Source organism: Mangifera indica, chromosome 1 (assembly GCF_011075055.1).
Source record: "Mangifera indica cultivar Alphonso chromosome 1, CATAS_Mindica_2.1, whole genome shotgun sequence".
In the NCBI taxonomy this organism is placed as follows: Eukaryota; Viridiplantae; Streptophyta; class Magnoliopsida; order Sapindales; family Anacardiaceae; genus Mangifera; species Mangifera indica.
This window is the reverse complement of record NC_058137.1, coordinates 27985214-28002760: the sequence shown is the minus strand read 5'-3', so window position 1 is coordinate 28002760 and position 17547 is coordinate 27985214. Positions and strand designations below refer to the sequence as shown.

The 17547-nt window shown below is 32.7% G+C and overlaps 2 protein-coding genes across 2 annotated transcripts; both read right to left on the bottom strand.

The window, feature by feature from the left end:
- Nucleotides 1-7134: 7134 nt before the first annotated feature.
- On the bottom strand, nt 7135-8474 carry LOC123195330 (receptor-like protein 9DC3). The gene is made up of 2 exons (XM_044609061.1): nt 7775-8474; nt 7135-7664 (listed from the first exon to the last, which is right to left on the bottom strand). Exons 1-2 carry the CDS (start codon nt 8472-8474, stop codon nt 7135-7137), a joined length of 1230 nt encoding a protein of 409 aa, XP_044464996.1.
- Nucleotides 8475-8843: 369 nt separating this feature from the next.
- LOC123195249 (receptor-like protein Cf-9) lies at nt 8844-9971 on the bottom strand. Its single transcript, XM_044608941.1, has one exon. The coding sequence runs from the start codon at nt 9969-9971 to the stop codon at nt 8844-8846; it is 1128 nt and encodes a 375-aa protein (XP_044464876.1).
- Between the last annotated feature and the right edge of the window lie 7576 nt (nt 9972-17547).

Here is a 17547-nt window from a genome sequence, read left to right as displayed (position 1 = left end):
AAAACTGACAAACTTAAGGTTTACGTTTGTAGGGTCATGCAGTGAGGAATAGGCTAACATCACTTGAGTAATTTAATTATAAGTCTTTCTCTTCTAACCTGTAGAAAAAGCTGACAAACTTAAGGTTTACGTTTGTAGGGTCATACAGTGAGGAATGGGCTAACATCACTTGAATAATTTAATTATAAGTCTTTCTCTTCTAACCTGTAGAAAAAGCTGACAAACTTAAGGTTTACGTTTGTAGGGTCATACAGTGAGGAATGGGCTAACATCACTTGAATAATTTAATTATAAGTCTTTCTCTTCTAACCTGTAGAAAAAGCTGACAAACTTAAGGTTTACGTTTGTAGGGTTATGCAGTGAGGAATGGGCTAACATCACTTGAATAATTTAATTATAAGTCTTTCTCTTCTAACTTTGTAGAAAAAGCTGACAAACTTAAGGTTTACGTTTGTAGGGTCATGTAGTGAGGAATGTGCTAACATCACTTGAATAATTTAATTATAAGTATTTCTCTTCTAACTTGTAGAAAAAGCTGAGTTAGGCTGATTTCAGGATGATGACCAGTGAGACTCACCGTGTGAAAATGATATCAATTTTCTGGTCAGCATATCGATTTTCTTTGGCAAAGACAAACTTAACATGTCTTGACTGCTATTAATTAATATAGTTTGTTCATGGGTTCGTGCAGTGAAAAATGGGCAAGAAGACTCCTTCAATGATTTAAATTAGCACAAAGTCCTGCTCTATTAATTGAAAACAACCATGTGTATTTCTCCAATCTTACATTCTTAGTGACATACAGTTTTAATATATTATATCAATAGTATATGTCTTATATTTATATTAATCTTATTTAAACAGAATTCAGTTATAATCAAGGTTTTTATATATATAGAGAAAATTAAATTACTCATAAATCAATTTTACAATTACAAATTAGAAAAGAAATTAATATATATAAACCAATTCAAGAAACATGGACAGATTAAATAACTTGAGAGCTATTAAGTTATTAAGACGTATTTTAGATTGTAAAACAAAGAAGTAAAATGAAACATATTATAAATTTTCTAGTCAGACAAGAAGAAATATCTAATATAAACCACCTAAAAGTAATAACCCTTCTTGAGATTTTAATATTTTAAACATAATATCATTGATTATGAATTACTATTAGGATTTTAAATTTTTTATTCAAGATCTAATATACTATAACTTTCCAACCGAAGCCATTTTTGGATTCTGTATCGTCTTCTAATTTGAACGGTTGTTGTAGTGTTCAATTTTTTGTTTTTCCACTTAATAATTATGTGAAATACAGAGGATTCATTTTATACTCTTTAATGGATGTTAATTGCTTCTCCCTACGTTGTATGAAACAGGGACTTCTGTTACATAAGGAGATTATGCTTTGATTTACTTATGCAAGATGAGGATCCTAAATTACATGTGGTAGCTTCTCATGCTCTCTCCCAGCAGATACTGCTATCCCAAGCATTCAAACTCTTTGAAATCTGAAAAAATGAACATCAAAGGAAAATGTAAGATTTTGACAAAAGAATAACCACAACCCCAACAATAGAATTGAACTTACTAATTTCTTCTTCCCCTGTACCTTCTATTCAACCTTCTTAGTATTATTGCTTGCACTCGTTCAACCATTCTTACAAACCATTGTGGTTTCCTTGTTGTAAATACAATATATCCCATAGAAATGCCTAATACAAGACCACATCCGTAACTGATCAATCTGATTGTCCAGTTGAGCCAGCTCGAATCATTATCTTCATCTTGAAAGATTGATGGTATAGGTGACTATGGCTCATTATTTGCAGCTAATGGCGGTCCACACTGCCCAGGGTTTCCAATAGAGGAATCATTTTGAAATGTGTTAAATTGTTTGCCTCGTGGAATAGATCTATTGAGTTGGTTGTATGAGAGATTCAACAATAAAAAAAATATTTGACTTATCAACTAAATATGAATATCTCTTGAAAGTTTGTTGAAAAAGAGGTCTAATAACTCAAGAATAGTCAAATTTTCAAGGGATGAAAGAATACAACCTGATAGATTATTGTGAGAAAAATTGAGCAGATGAAGCACTTGAAGTTTTCCAATCATTTCAGGAATCTTACCATGAAAGTTATTTTTTGAAAAACCAACGGTTGCGAAAATAGAATTACCTTTCTCTAGTTCAATCTTATGACCTTTCAATGTTACTACAACAGAATCTTGATAATAACCTTAACCTATATATTGCAACTTTCTCTCAGCTTCACTAACATCCTTCATCGCTTAAAGATTTTTGAAATACTAAGCTGGCAATGGACCACCAAATTTGTTGTTTGAAATGTCAAATACTTTCAACTTAGGAAAACAATGCTTCGTCTCTAAGCAATCTGATATAGAACTGTAAAATTTATTTGAATGAAGTATAAGAACTTGCAATTTAGGAAGACTTTGTAGCCAATATGGGAAGGGATCAATTACCTTATTGTGGCCGATATCTAGAACTTCAAGCATCATACAATTGACCAAGGATCGTGGGATTGGCCCTTCCAATTCATTCTTGTTGAAGTTGAAAGTCTTCAATGGGTTGTGCTTTGCAAAGCTTCTTGGAATGGTGCCACTGAATTTATTTTTCCTTAAATCCAACACATGAAGATTGCTAAAGTTTCCCATGCATTTTGGAATGTTGCCATTGAAGCTATTATTAGAAAGATCTAGAATTGTTATGGAACTCAAATTGCAGATCAAAGGTGGTATCTCCCCAATCAATTTGTTGTTTGACAATAATAAGACTATCGAGGAAGGTGGTGGAATTGGGAGTGATCGTTGGAACTTGTTTGAAAGAAGGTCTAGAACATCAAGATTCTTCCACGAAAGTTGTTTTATGTAGGTCAAATAGTTGTGCGAAAGATTTAGATAAGCTAAGTATCCCTTCCAATGCCTCATATCCAATTAGATATTTGACCACTGATTTTATTTTTAGAGAGATCTAATCATTTTAATTAACTTAAACCTTTTAAGATACCTAGGAATTCACTTAAATTACAACCAGATAACATCAAAGTCCAAACTTGTGAAAATGATAAGTTGGCCTTGAATGCATTGTTAATTGATAGATTATTATGAGAAAGATCAAGCAAAACAAGGTCTTTTAGCTTTGAGAATAAGTGAAGCGCAACAATTCCACTAAAATTGTTTAAAGAAAGTGAGAGAGAAGCCAAATTCAGCTGTTCAAAGACTGAACTTTAAATAGAGTCATTCAGTTATCCAATGCAATGTCTACCAAAGATTTACTTTGAAATTGATTAATATGGCCAATTAATTCGTTATCACTAACTTCCAAACCTTCCAAAAGTTGTAGATCAAATATCCAAGATGGTGTAGTAGCATTGAGATTGTTGAGAGCTAAATCAGTATAAACTAAATTTTGAAGGGCATTGACATAAGATGGAGTTGGCCCAATGAGTTGATTACCTGCAAGTATAAATGAGAAAGTTGTGCTAATTAAAAAAATAAAGGAATGGAAATGAGTTGATTACCTGTGTAACAAAATCCCACCATTTTGATTGGATTTTGGGTGATTTTTGTGCTGAAAAACCATCGAGAAGGGAGAGAGTATCGGTGGTGGGGTTGATGATGCACCAGAGTAAATCACTGAATGGTCGTTAGAAAGAGATAATGAATTTTTTGAGGTATAAGTGTAATTTTTTGAACTTTAAGAGAGTTGTTATTAACCTTAAAGTATGAAAACCCTAGATGGTAGAGTGAAAATTTAATTTTTTAAAATTAAGCTAAGAGAGAAATTGTTAGTTTTTAAAACTAAAGTGGAAAAATGAGATATATATATATATATTTTAAATAAAATCTCTAAATGATGTTTTTACCCTTAATAATAATAACAAAATTTAATAAATATATGAGTATTTGAGTTTTCAAAACTTAACAGGTTAGAGTTTGGGATTGCATTAACCCTTGCTAGGAATAAGTATTTTGGCCTTTCTGTTTACACCTGTTTTTTCTCTTTCAATTAAACCGTCTTATTCTTCCATTTTTCTGCCAACATTTTCTTTTCTTAGATCTACCATATTAACATCTATTTCACTCTCAAAATTTCTTTTTATCAAATTTTCAAAATACAATGTTATATAAATGTATTATTTTTTTAATCAAAATACAAGGATTAAAAGAGATTAAAAAGGAAGCACAAGAAGAGTTAGAATCAAGAAACATTAAATTAAATTTTACATTGTTTGAGCAACACATAATAAGACTTGTGATAGGTTTAAGAAGATGGTTGTCAGAAATATATTGGATTTACAAGTGTAGAGATTGAAATTTATATTACACAAAACCATACCACTCACTTATATTATATTTATTAGATGTGATACTCTATTTCTTTTTTTATTTGAGTCTCTAATACTCTCACTTAAGTGTAATTGTCTAGATTGTTGGTATATTGTCACTTATATCTAAGAACAATTTAAACTGTTAGATCTATTATTTAATTTGTGCTCTGATACTATGTGAGTAAATCATTGAACTAGCAGAAAATCATCAAACACAAATTACGCATGAAAGGTTCATAGAGAAAAATAAGAAAGATTCTAGCAACGATTGTGAGAGATTTCATTTAAAAAAATAATACGAAACCCTAACTATAACGCATTTTTTATATGTTTGTGGAACAATAACAAAGAGGCCCTCTTAATAGTCTTGAAATGAAGCTCTGTCCTTCTAGTTTTATATGCAGCAGTCTATAAAAAACAGAGGTAGACAAAATTTGAAAGGATTGATGGCATCTGACTACTGAATTTGTTATATTGGAAGCTCAAATAACGAAGTTATGTAAGGTTTTCAGTTATTTGTAACTAATTCCACTAGAGTGCAATTCTCTATATGCAATTCCCTCTAGGACAAGAGATTGCTGATCGAATTTGGCAATAGTTCTGACAAGCTTATGTTACAGGCATCCAGAGACTTGACTGTGCTACTCCAATTAACTTTGGAATAATTAACTATCAAGTTAAAGTTATCTATTAACGTAAGGATCTATAGATTTGGTGAGCGAAAGACACTAGTTGGGAAGTTCCCTTTCAATTTACAATAACAAAGACTTTGAAGTAAGATATAAAGATAGATTTGTTCAATGAACTATGTACAATGGTAGATATGTCTACATTGATGAAAGCAAGGTTTTTCAACACAGTCAAATTTTGAACTAGCCATTTAAATACAAGTCTCTGAATTCTTATTAAAATACTCTAAATCTTTGAGTAGACATAAATAGTTGTTAAGGGATGATAATAAGTGCATGAAATATCTAGTGAGACTAAATTAAATAAATGAGAGATTTCTAATAAAATAACACCATGAAATTTTGAGGTGAAGAGATTAAGATGTATTAAGTTGATCAATCAACCAAAAGCAGAGACTTTTGAGAGAGATTGAGATCATTAAAAGCTAGATTGAGTTTTACAATTGAGAAAGGAAAAAGAGTCTACCATTGGAAGAATTGTTCCTGTAAAGCCCACTATAACTAAGGTCGAGGCCAATTACATCACTAGTCTCAATATCACATAAGATCCCATCCAATGAGCAACAATCAGTGTCTTCTTTCCAAGACATCAGTTTTGAAGCTAATTCCTCCCATTTGAAAGAAGTGTTTTTGAAGGAAAACAGTTGTTTGAATTGGAGTAAAGCAAAACCTGTGTTACAAGGACAAATTATTTCAGAAGTTTGAGAATGAAAGAGTAAAAATAGGTAGATTAGAAGTTGATATGGCCATGTTAGACAACCCATCTTTGGCTATGATAATGTCACCATAACAGATTAAGATTTATAGTAGGAAATAACAATGGTGGGTTACAATATGATATGGCCATGTCAAGTAATTAAAATGTGCAACACATTGGCCATTATTATTAGCTTTTTGGTTTCCATACATAAAATGTTGAGATCTCTTAGCCACTGTGAAAATATTTTACATTTATTTGACGTTATGCTATTTCCACTTAATCTTGTCTAATGCAGCGGATTACAGTACGAATTTTGGGTAGTGAGTCAGTTATAAAACCAAGTCTTATATAGTCATATACTAGTGAGAACCATTCCATTAGAGTCTTGGTCATGCACTGCCTAATGGAGAAGAAGCTGGAAATCACTGTATTGCTGCTGGAAGTCACATTTTTAGTTATAATCTCTCCAGTATGTAGGTCTTATATTAGCATTTTCATCTTTTCCTGTAATAATGACATTTTCGCCTTTTTCTTGATTTTGTTCTAGAATGTAACAAAATTTAAAAATAACGCATCGTTTGAGTGAGAAATAATCGTTCTCCCTAATGCTTGAGCACTGCCTTGAAGAAAATGTCAATTCTTAATGAGATTTTAGAATCAGCTGATAAATCTCCATCCCCATTATAATGAAAATAAAATTAAATGATTTTTTAATGGGGTTTAGCCCAACAATCAGAAACGTAAGTCCGTGATATGTTGTTAATTAGTTTCAGAAAGACTTTGTAGCCAGTATGGGAAGATATCAATTACCTCGTTGTTGTCGATATGTAGTATCTGAAGCATTAAAGGACTGTCATTTGCAAAGCTTCCTGGAATAGCGCCACAGAGTTAAAAAACTGCTGGAGATGAATCTTGCATATGTTTTACCATGAGTCGAAAAATGGATTAACGTGTTGGATTCGAATGATGAATCGAAAAGAAATGATATTTTTGATAACTCAGTTACGATCTATTTAATTATTTGTGTAAGAGGTGTTAAAGTGAACACAAACAGTTCATTAAAATACTGCTGAAGCTATATCTAAATTGGCATGTGATATTGTGAAAATAACCTTCCATATTAACTGATGTAATTTCTGTAGTGTAGAAATACAGGGCAACATTCATGAGGCAGAGGGTGCAAGTTCATGATATCAGACCTTCAACATGTATGAAACTGGCATTCAACAAGATAAGATATTGAAGCATACATTCTAGCTGCTAATTATAACTACAAATTTTATCAGAAATGCTATGATAAGACTGTCTAAGGACTCCAAGATTCCTTCACTAGTTCAAAACAATACTTGGCCTGTAGAACATGAAACCACTATTCTCTTCTTCCTCAACGTCTCGCAGTCGGCCTCCTCCTCTTTCTACGGTCTTCTCCTTCAACTATCCTTACAAGCAACTGAGGCTTTCCTGTTGAAAATACAAGATATCCCATGAACAGTCCAATCACCATTCCAGACGCATAGCCTATCAACACCACTTTCCAACCGAATCCATTTGTAGACTCTGCATTATCTTCTATTTCTGACCGCGGTTGTAGTGTTCCATCACTTTTGCATTCTTTTGACAAGGGGAATCCACACAATCCCGTGTTTCCGGCGTATGACGTATTTGGAAAGGTATCAAAATGCGGTGCCCGTGGAATGGGCCCTGTGAGTTGGTTTTGAGACAAGTCTAGCACTTGAAGAAAGTCTAAATTTGCCAACTGCCATGGAATTTTTCCACCAAGCTTGTTGAAAGAGAGGTCTAAAGACTCAAGAGCATTCAAATTTCCAAGTGATGGTGGAATGCAACCTGTTAAATTGTTTGAAGAAAGATTGAGGTGTATAAGTGAATAAAGCTCTCCAATTACTTCTGGAATCTCTTCACAGAAGTTATTATTTGAAAAATCAATAGCAGTGAAAGCCACGAATATTCTCATAAATCCAAACAGATGCCCTTCATTGTTACTGTAATGGAATCTTGATAATAACTTTCACCAATATATTGTAACTTCGTCCCAACTTCACCAACATCCTTCATGGCTTGAAGATTTTTGAAATACGAGGCTGGCAATGGACCACCAAATTTGTTCTTTGAGAGGTCAAGTACTTTCAACTTTGGAAAACAATGATTCATTTCTGAGCAACCTCGTACAGAACCATAAAATTTATTTGAATGAAGTACAAGAACTTGCAATTCAGGGAGACTTTGTAGCCAATATGGGAAGGTATCAATTACCTTGTTGTTGCCAATATCTAGAACTTCAAGCATCGTACAATTGACCAAAGATCGTGGGATTGGCCCTTCCAATTCATTCTCATTCAAGTTGAGGGTCCTCAATAGACTGCCTTTTGCAAAGCTTCCTGGAATTGTGCCACTGAGTTTATTTTTCCTCAAATCCAACACATGAAGATAGCTAAAGTTTCCCATGCATATTGGAATGTTGCCACTGAAGCTATTGTTAGAAAGATCTAGAATTTCCAGGACACTCTTATTGCAAATCAAATCTGGTATCTCTCCTGACAATTTGTTGTTGGACAAAAATAAGACTGTCAAGGAAGACGGTGGAATTGGAAGTGATCCTTGGAGCTTGTTTGAATTAAGGTCTAGAATAAAAAGATTCTCCAATGGAAGCTTTTCTATGTTGGTCAAGTAGTTGAAGGAAAGATTTAGATAGGCTAAAGTATCCATTCCAATTTCCCACATCCAATTAGGTATTTGACCACTGATTTTATTTTCAGAGAGATCTAAATACCTTAATTGATTAAAGCTTCTTAGTATATCTGGGAATTCACTCAAGTTGCAACCAGATAACTTCAAATAATCAAGTTGTGGAAAGGATGAACTGGCTTTGAATGTAGTGTTAATTGATAAACTATTATGAGAAAGATCAAGCAAAAGAAGGTTTTTAAGCTTTGAAAATAAGTGAAGCTTTACAATTCCACTAAAATTGTTTGAAGAAAGTGTGAGCACGGTTAAATTCACTTGTTCAAATATTGAAGTTGAAATAGAGCCAGTTAGTGCATTACCATCCAAATAAAGGTTTTTCAAAGATTTACTTTAAAATTGATCAATATGACCCGTTAATTGGTTTTCACTAAGGTCTAGACTTTCCAATAATGGTAGAGTGAATAACCAAGATGGTATAGTGTCATTCAAGTTGTTGCTATTCAAACGAATATCAACTAACTTTTGAAGGGCATTGACATGAGAAGGAATAGGACCAGTGAGTTGATTACTTGACAAGTCTAAACTAGAAAGTTGTGTTAAGTTGACAAAAAATTCTGGAAATTGACCAATAAAATTATTGAATGACAGATCTAAAAGACAAAGTTGGACCAAATTTGACAAGAATGATGGTATTTGACCACTGAATTTGTTATACCCGAGACTCAAATAATTAAGTTGTGTAAGGTTTCCAAATGATGTGGGAATTGATCCCATCAGAGTGCAATTCTCAAGATACAATTCCCTCAAGGACAAGAGGTTGCCTATTGAATTAGGTAACTGTTTTGAAAAGTTAATGTCAATGACATCCAGAGACTTGAGTGGACTACTCCAATTAACTTTGGGAAAACTACCTGTTAAGTTGAAGTTACCTCTTAACCTAAGAATTTGTAGATTTGGTAGGCGAAAGATTTGAGTTGGAAAGTTCCCTTGCAATATAGAGTAACAAAGACTTAGAGAAGTCAAAGATGAAGATAGATTCATCAATGAATTAGGTATGATGGTAGACATGTCTACATAGTTTAGAGCAAGGGTTTTTAACATAGTCAGATTTTGAACTATCCTTTCAAAAACAGGTCTTTCAATAATCAATGGAACATTCAAATAGTAGGAACGATAAATGATTGGGTAGACATCAAGTACACTTGAGATGTCTAGTGAAACCAAATTAGACAAATGTGAGATTTCAGATGGAATAGAACCATTAAAGTTTGAGGCAAAGAGATTAAGATGTGTCAAGCTGATCAATTGACCAAAATTAGAGGAAATTTGAGAGTAATCGAAATCATTGAAAGCTAGATTGAGTTTTTGCAATTGAGGAAGGAAAAAAACACTACTATTAGAAGGGATGTTTCCGTAAAGCCCGCTACAACTAAGGTCGAGATCAATCACATGACCCGTTACCTTATCACATGTGACTCCATCCCAAGAGCAGCAATCATTATCCTCTTTCCAAGACATCATTTTTGGAGAAAAAGGAACCTCTTTATAGATACATTCTTCAGAAGAAGTGTATTGGAAGGAAAATAGTTGCTTGAATTGGAGTAAAGCAAAACTATCATGATGAGAACAAAGTGTTGCAGATGTTTGTGAGTGGAAGAACAAAAAGTGGAGGAAGAGAAGTTGATAAGACCATGTTAGAGAACCCATGTTTTCTCTATGATGAAATCACAAGAACAGATATGGGACTATAAATAGGAAAGAAAAATGGTTGGTCCTATAACAGACTGTATGAAATTTGACTAGTGAGTCGGTGTCATTCACAAGTGAGAACCACTCCATTAAAGTCTTGGTCAAGCAGTACAGTATTCTCCTTTCTCACACTGATTGTCAAATTTTTGAACTAGAGAAAGAAGCTGGAAATCACTGCATTGCTCAAATTCCCTTTCCTGCTCGCAAATTCACATTGGTAACCGATCATCATAGCCACAAAGTTCTTCATTCTACTAGTGAACTTATATAGCAGGACTGAACCCAATAATGTATGTTGACATCATGCATAAATTTTTTTGCAACTTTTGGGACTCAAGTCCCAACCATTGGAAAGGCACAAACCACACCACCAGACCAAAACTTGCCAATACACATGTTACGTGTGTTACCTTGTCAAATTATATTTTAATTAAATGGAGACAAGATTATTTTTAAATATTATTTTAATATTTATTTAAATAGTAATCTGATCCGATTATCGGTTGACCCGAACCAACCCTTCAACTGTATCAATGCTCAGTTCGGGTGTAAAAATATTAGTCACTACTGCTATAACAAGAGAGAAACCAAGACTTATTTGATTGCACCTTTTTTTAAAGGAATGATTTATACATATTAAAGATTCATGCATAAGAAGCAAAAAACTTAAATAGGACTAGTAATTTCAGCAAGGGCATTTTATAGAGCAGAACAAAACATCCGGAGATCCATTCTTAGCTTGTCACCACAGCCCAAAAATTGTTGGATAACATAGAAAAGAAACAACAAAGGCAAAAGCTTGAGGCGTAATTATGAATTATTAAGGGGAATTTCCTGGGAGCAGGAATTGTAAAATTAAAAAAAAAAGTTAAATATATTTAAACCTAACTCAGCAGAAGACAATAAAGAAGATGATTTTTCACACCAAAAAACAAGGTTGGAATAAACAGAGTGCCACTGAAGAGATTCGAACTCCCAATTTTTGGTTACAGAGGTGACTACATTAACCACCATGTTACAGAGGCTGTTCTTCTTTGGTATTAAGTATAATGTTAACCCAAATTACAAGTTGCTATTGAAGGTAACATTGCCCATAAATCAGCCATCATACCCACAAAATTACAATCATCTTGAGGGTTTGCTTTGCTGTCTAATTTGTGGGCAATGTTACGCACCTAATATTAACCGTTGGATCACGTCCTCCATATGTGATGGAATGATTAAATACCCTGCGATGTGGTAACATTAATGGGGTACTATAATAGATCTTGAGACACAATCTGTCTCAAGGTATGAACTAAAATCTTACATTAACTTTACTGTCTTGTCATCCTTCTCTAATAAAAAAATAATAAAAGTTTTAGTAACGCAAATCACGTCCGCTAGTCTGACCAATAACTAGGTTGAAGACAGCTGAATTGAGGTGGAACATGTGTTGACTTAAATTTAACTTAAATAGATGATAAACTTCTTGAGCTCGTCGAGTGGAACTCCAACTTCCACAATTGGAAAAGCATGAGCCACACCACCAAGTAACGTTTGCCAATACACATGGTATATGTGCATCATCAAGCCAAATTAGATTTCGATTAAATATAATTTAGATTTTATATTTAATAATTATTTATATAAAATTATCTTAAATATTATTTTAATGCTAATTTAATTAGTAATTTGGTCTAACACATGTTCAGAATAGGGATATAAAAATAATTACTGAGTCTTAGAGTATGTTTTTTGCTCAAAATATATATTCATCTTTTGCGTCAGTCTTGGTCTTCTTAGCCGACATAAAACTTAATGCTCAAAATATATGTTGAAAATTATGGGTTCTGTTCTTAGGTTCATGCAGTGAAGAACGAGTTACATGACTTCCACAATAATTTAAATAAAAGTCTTCATCAATTAACTAGAAACAATAATGTCTTCAGCACAGACAAACGTAAAGTTCTTCTGTTATGCAGTGAAGATTGGGCCATGATGGGTCCTTCAATAATTTATTTAGCACAAAGTCTTTGGTTTACTAATTGAAAAACACTGATGTGCATATCTCCGTTATCACGTTCTTATTGATACACAATTATAATCTTTTACATCTCTTGTTGGAATCCCACGTTGACTGGATATATAAGTATGAGGAAAACTTTACTATTTGAGCTAACTTTTAACATAGGGGAGATTGTGATAGAAAATCTCACCCCGTCATTGATCTGTAGCATATGGTTTTTACTACAGATCCATGCAAGAAACAGGGAGAGGTTGATGAGCTAGAAGGCTTTTTTTTAACTCTGAAAATCATTCAATTCATTCAATGGTTCATTAAAATTACTTTGTAAAATACTCTGTGACATGTATTGCTGCGATTACTTGAACTTTTTATTGGATACTTAGACATCATATATATTGAAGTCCAAGAACAATAGCGTATAATGAACCAATTCTAACTCTTCCATAAGGGCTTCGTCAGACATTAACATATGATAAGGAAAAAGGAAACTGATGAGTAAATTACATATGGGATGTTCTTGGTAGTTTTTCGAGCTTATAGTAATCAAGATGGGTTTCCAAACTCGATAAATTCATATATTTGATAAATTCTTAAGATAATACACGATAAAATGTTGAGCCCTATGAACTGCAGGTGTTTGCCTAGAGTGTCACCTTGGTGGAATACGATTTTAATTTGACAGGTTAATTCAATTTTTCATTTGCTTATGAAAAATAAAATATCACTTTTTCCAAATTACATTCAGTTATCTTTTTGTCCAAGTGGTAACTATCACGTCCATGAGCCAGACGTAACACGTCTTCTGCTTCAGTCTTCGTCTTCTTATGCCAAGACAAACTTAAGGTTTACATTGGTAGGGTCATGCCGTGAGGAATGGGCTAACATCACTTGAATAATTTAATTGTAAGTCTTTCTCTTCTAACTTGTAGAAAAAGCTGACAAACTTAAGGTTTAAGTTGGTAGGGTCATGCAGTGAGGAATGGGCTAACATCACTTGACTAATTTAATTATAAGTCTTTCTCTTCTAACTTGTAGAAAAAGCAGTGAGTTAGGCTGATTTCAGGATGATGACCAGTGAGACTCACCGTGTGAACATGATATCAATTTTCTGGTCGGCATATCGATTTTCTTTGGCAAAGACAAACTTAACGTGTCTTGACTGCTATTAATTAATATAGTTTGTTCATGGGTTCGTGCAGTGAAAAATGGGCCAGAAGACTCCTTCAATGATTTAAATTAGCACAAAGTCCTGCTCTATTAATTGAAAACAACCATGTGTATTTCTCCAATCTTACCTTCTTAGTGACATACAGTTTTAATATATTATATCTATAGTATATGTTTTATATTTATATTAATCTTATTTAAACAGAATTCAGTTATAATCAAGGTTTTTATATATATAGAGAAAATTAAATTACTCATAAATCAATTTTACAATTACAAATTAGAAAAGAAATTAATATATATAAACCAATTCAAGAAACATGGACAGGTTATTAAGACGTATTTTAGATTGTAAAACAAAGAAGTAAAATGAAACATATTATAAATTTTCTAGTCAGACAAGAAGAAATATCTAATATAAACCACCTAAAAGTAATAACCCTTCTTGAGATTTTAATATTTTAAACATAATATCATTGATTATGAATTACTATTAGGATTTTAAAATTTTTATTCAAGATCTAATATACTATAACTTTCCAACCGAAGCCATTTTTGGATTCTGTATCGTCTTCTAATTTGAACGGTTGTTGTAGTGTTCAATTTTTTGTTTTTCCACTTAATAATTATGTGAAATACAGAGGATTCATTTTATACTCTTTAATGGATGTTAATTGCTTCTCCCTACGTTGTATGAAACAGGGACTACTGTTACATAAGAAGGAGATTATGCTTTGATTTACTTATGCAAGATGAGGATCCTAAATTACATGTGGTAGCTTCTCATGCTCTCTCCCAGCAGATACTGCTATCCCATGCATCCAAACTCTTTGAAATCTGAAAAAATGAACATCAAAGGAAAATGTAATTTTTTGACAAAAGAATAACCACAACCCAACAATAGAATTGAACTTTCTAATTTATTCTTCCCCTGTATCTTCTGTTCAACCTTCTCAGCATCATTGTTTGCACTCCTTCAACCATCCTTACAAATCATTGTGGCTTCCTTGGTGTAAACACAATATATCACATAGAAATGCCTAATAAAAGACTACATCCGTAACCTATCAAGATGATTTCCAATCAGACCAACTTGAATCATTATCTTCATCTTGGAAGATTGATGGTATTGGTGACTGTGGCTCCTCATTTGTACATTTTTTCAACAATGGCAGTCCACACAATCCAAGGTTTTCAATATAGAAATCATTTTGAAATGTGTCAAATTGATTTTCTTGAGGAATAGATACTTGAAGTTGGTTGTACGAGAAGTTTAACAATGAAATAAATGATTGACTTATCAACTGATTAAGAATCCTTTCAAAAAGTTTATTGAAAGAGAGCTCTAATAACTCAAGATCCATCAAATTTCTAAAGGATGAAAGAATACCATCTGATAGATTATTGTGAGAAAGATTGAGACGATAAAGTGCATGAAGCTTTTCAATACTTTCAGAATCTTACCCCGAAAGTTATTACTTGAAAAATAAATGGTAGTGAAAACAGAAATAACTTTCTCTAATTCAATCTCATGCTCCTTCAAAGTCACTACCATAAAATCTTCATAATAATCTTCACCAATGTATTAAAACTTCCTCTCAGCTTCACTAACATCCTTCATGGCTTGAAGTTTTTTGAAATACCAAGTTGGCAATGCACCATCAAATTTGTTGTTTGAAATGTCAAATACTTTCAACATAAGAAAACAATGATTTGTCTTTGAGCAACCCCATACAAAACCATAAAATTTATTTGAACCAAATATAAAAACCTGCAATTCGAGAAGACTTTGTAACCAATATGGGAAGGTATCAATTACCCTATTGTTGCCAATATCTAGAACTTGAAGCATTTTACAATTGACCAAAGATCGTGGGATTGGCCCTTCCAATTCATTCTCGTTGAAGTTGAGGGTCCTCAAAGGATTACCTTTTGCAAAGCTTCTTGGAATAGTGCCACAAAGTTTATTTTTCCTCAAATTCAACACATGAAGATTGCTAAAGTTTTTTATGCATTTTGGAATGTTATCACTGGAGCTATTGTTAGAAAGATATAGAATTTGTATGGCACTCATATTGTAGATCAAATGTGGTATCCATCCAGTCAATTTGTTGTTTGACAACAATAATATTGTCAAGGATGGTGGTGGAATTGGAAGTGATCCTTGGAGCTCGTTTGAATGAAGGTCTAGAATGTCAATATTCTTTCATGGAAGCTGCTCTACACTTGTTAGTAGTTGTGGGAAAGATTTAGATAGGACAAAGTTTCATTTCCAATGTTCCACATCTAATTAGGTATTGGATCACTAATTTTATTTTCAGAGAGATTTAATTGCCTAATTGATTTACACTTCTTAAAATATTGGGGAATTTGTCCAAGTTGCAACCAGATGATGTCAAAAACTGAAGTTGTGGAAAGGACGAGTTGAGTTTGAATGTAGTGGTAATTGATACACTGTTATGAGAAAGATTAAAGTAAATTAGTTTTTTTTAATTTTGAGAATAAATGAAGTTCTACATTTCTGCTGAAATTGTTCGAAGAAAGTGAATTCTACCTCCCCTCCAACATTGAAGCCATCGCAGTTGGTAATGAGGTTTTCACCGATCCAAAGAACAAGATGTCGTTTCTCGTACCTGGTATGATGAACATTTACATCTCTTTGGTTAAATATAATCTTGATTATGCTATTAAAGTGTCTTCTCCTATAGCTCTAATGGGATATTTGGTTTTGATAATATTTTATTATTAAAATTAAAAAATTACTTTAAAAATAGATTACCATAAAAATTATTGAATATATATTATTACCACGTTTGATAAAATTTGGTTAAAAATTGATAGGTATAAATATTATTATGTTTGGTTAGAGGTAATAAAAAAATACTAATATATTATTTTACTTAAATACCCTTAAGTATAATTATTCTAAAATATTTTTATATTATTTATTATATTAATTGAAAATAAAATTATTTTTACCCTTCAAAAATTAATAAATAAATTATATATTATAATAAAATTAAGATTACTTTGATAATTTTTTAATATCAATGGTAGAGGTGGTAATTAGATTATCTCTTATATTTTCTGTTATATCATCATTAGTAATAGAAGATTATCAGAATTTTTTATTATTTATAAATTAAACAAAATAATATAAGTAATAAAAGATAAATTACTAAAATAATCTTTGATCCTCTTCGATCAAACGCAACCTAAATTGTACCTGGCTTTTGCAGGTATTTTTAAACCTGAATTGGTCCCCGGTCATTAAACCCATGTTAGAACTGTTGCGTAAATCCGGGTCCTACTTGGGAAAGGATCCATGGTCTGTTTTACCCCAGTGAAGAGGAAGTATACGGTATGCGATATACACAAGGCCAAGGGCAGTCTGGTAATTCAACAACAAACCACGTTCAAGCTCTGAGTCCAACGACTAGCCCGGGTCCCCCAGTCCCAACGACTTAAACAGGTGCGGGTGAGACCCAAACCCCGAGTTCAACCCCTAGCCCGACCCAGGCCCAGATCTGGTGTGTGGCAAACGCTAATGTTGATGCGAGCAAGCTACATACTGCACTCGATTAAGCGTGTGGGGAAGGGGCGGCTGATTGCTGTCCGATTAAACAAGGGGCCACCTGTTACGATCCCAACACGTTAGAAGCACATGCATCATAGGCCTTCAATAGCTATTATTAGAAGCGGGCACGAAAGGCTGGATCGTAACAGCCTAGTAAGTACTCTATCAAATCTCTACACTTAATTTTTTAAATTAATTACTAATCACAAATATTTACAGTAATTAAATTTGGATTTAAATCTTGCAGATTTTGGTGGGAATTGCGAGTACCCAGCAGGATATTGAGTTGATTTCAAGCTTAGAGACGAATGTACTATCGTTAATACCAAAATTGATATCATATTTTTTTCACCAATATTAGAGTTAAATTTGTGTATTTTAGTAATTAGGAATATAATAATTATTTTTTTATGATAGATAATAATGTACATTAATATATATATTATGTACATGAAAATGTTGTTGATGATACCATATATTAATGTGATTTAGATAGTACTCTATTCTTGGCTCTATGGCTTATTATCCAGTCCGTATTTCCTTGTATTATGTGATTATAAAGGGAAACTTATTTATATTATATGAAATGAGTT

Coding starts and splice junctions, on each gene's coding strand:
- LOC123195330 (XM_044609061.1), bottom strand. CDS start 8,474: ATGGATACTTTAGCCTATCTAAATCTTTCCTTCAACTACTTGACCAAC. Junction 7,665..7,774: donor GTTACAATATATTGGTGAAA/GTTATTATCAAG, acceptor ACTTCTGTGAAG/AGATTCCAGAAGTAATTGGA.
- LOC123195249 (XM_044608941.1), bottom strand. CDS start 9,971: ATGTCTTGGAAAGAGGATAATGATTGCTGCTCTTGGGATGGAGTCACA.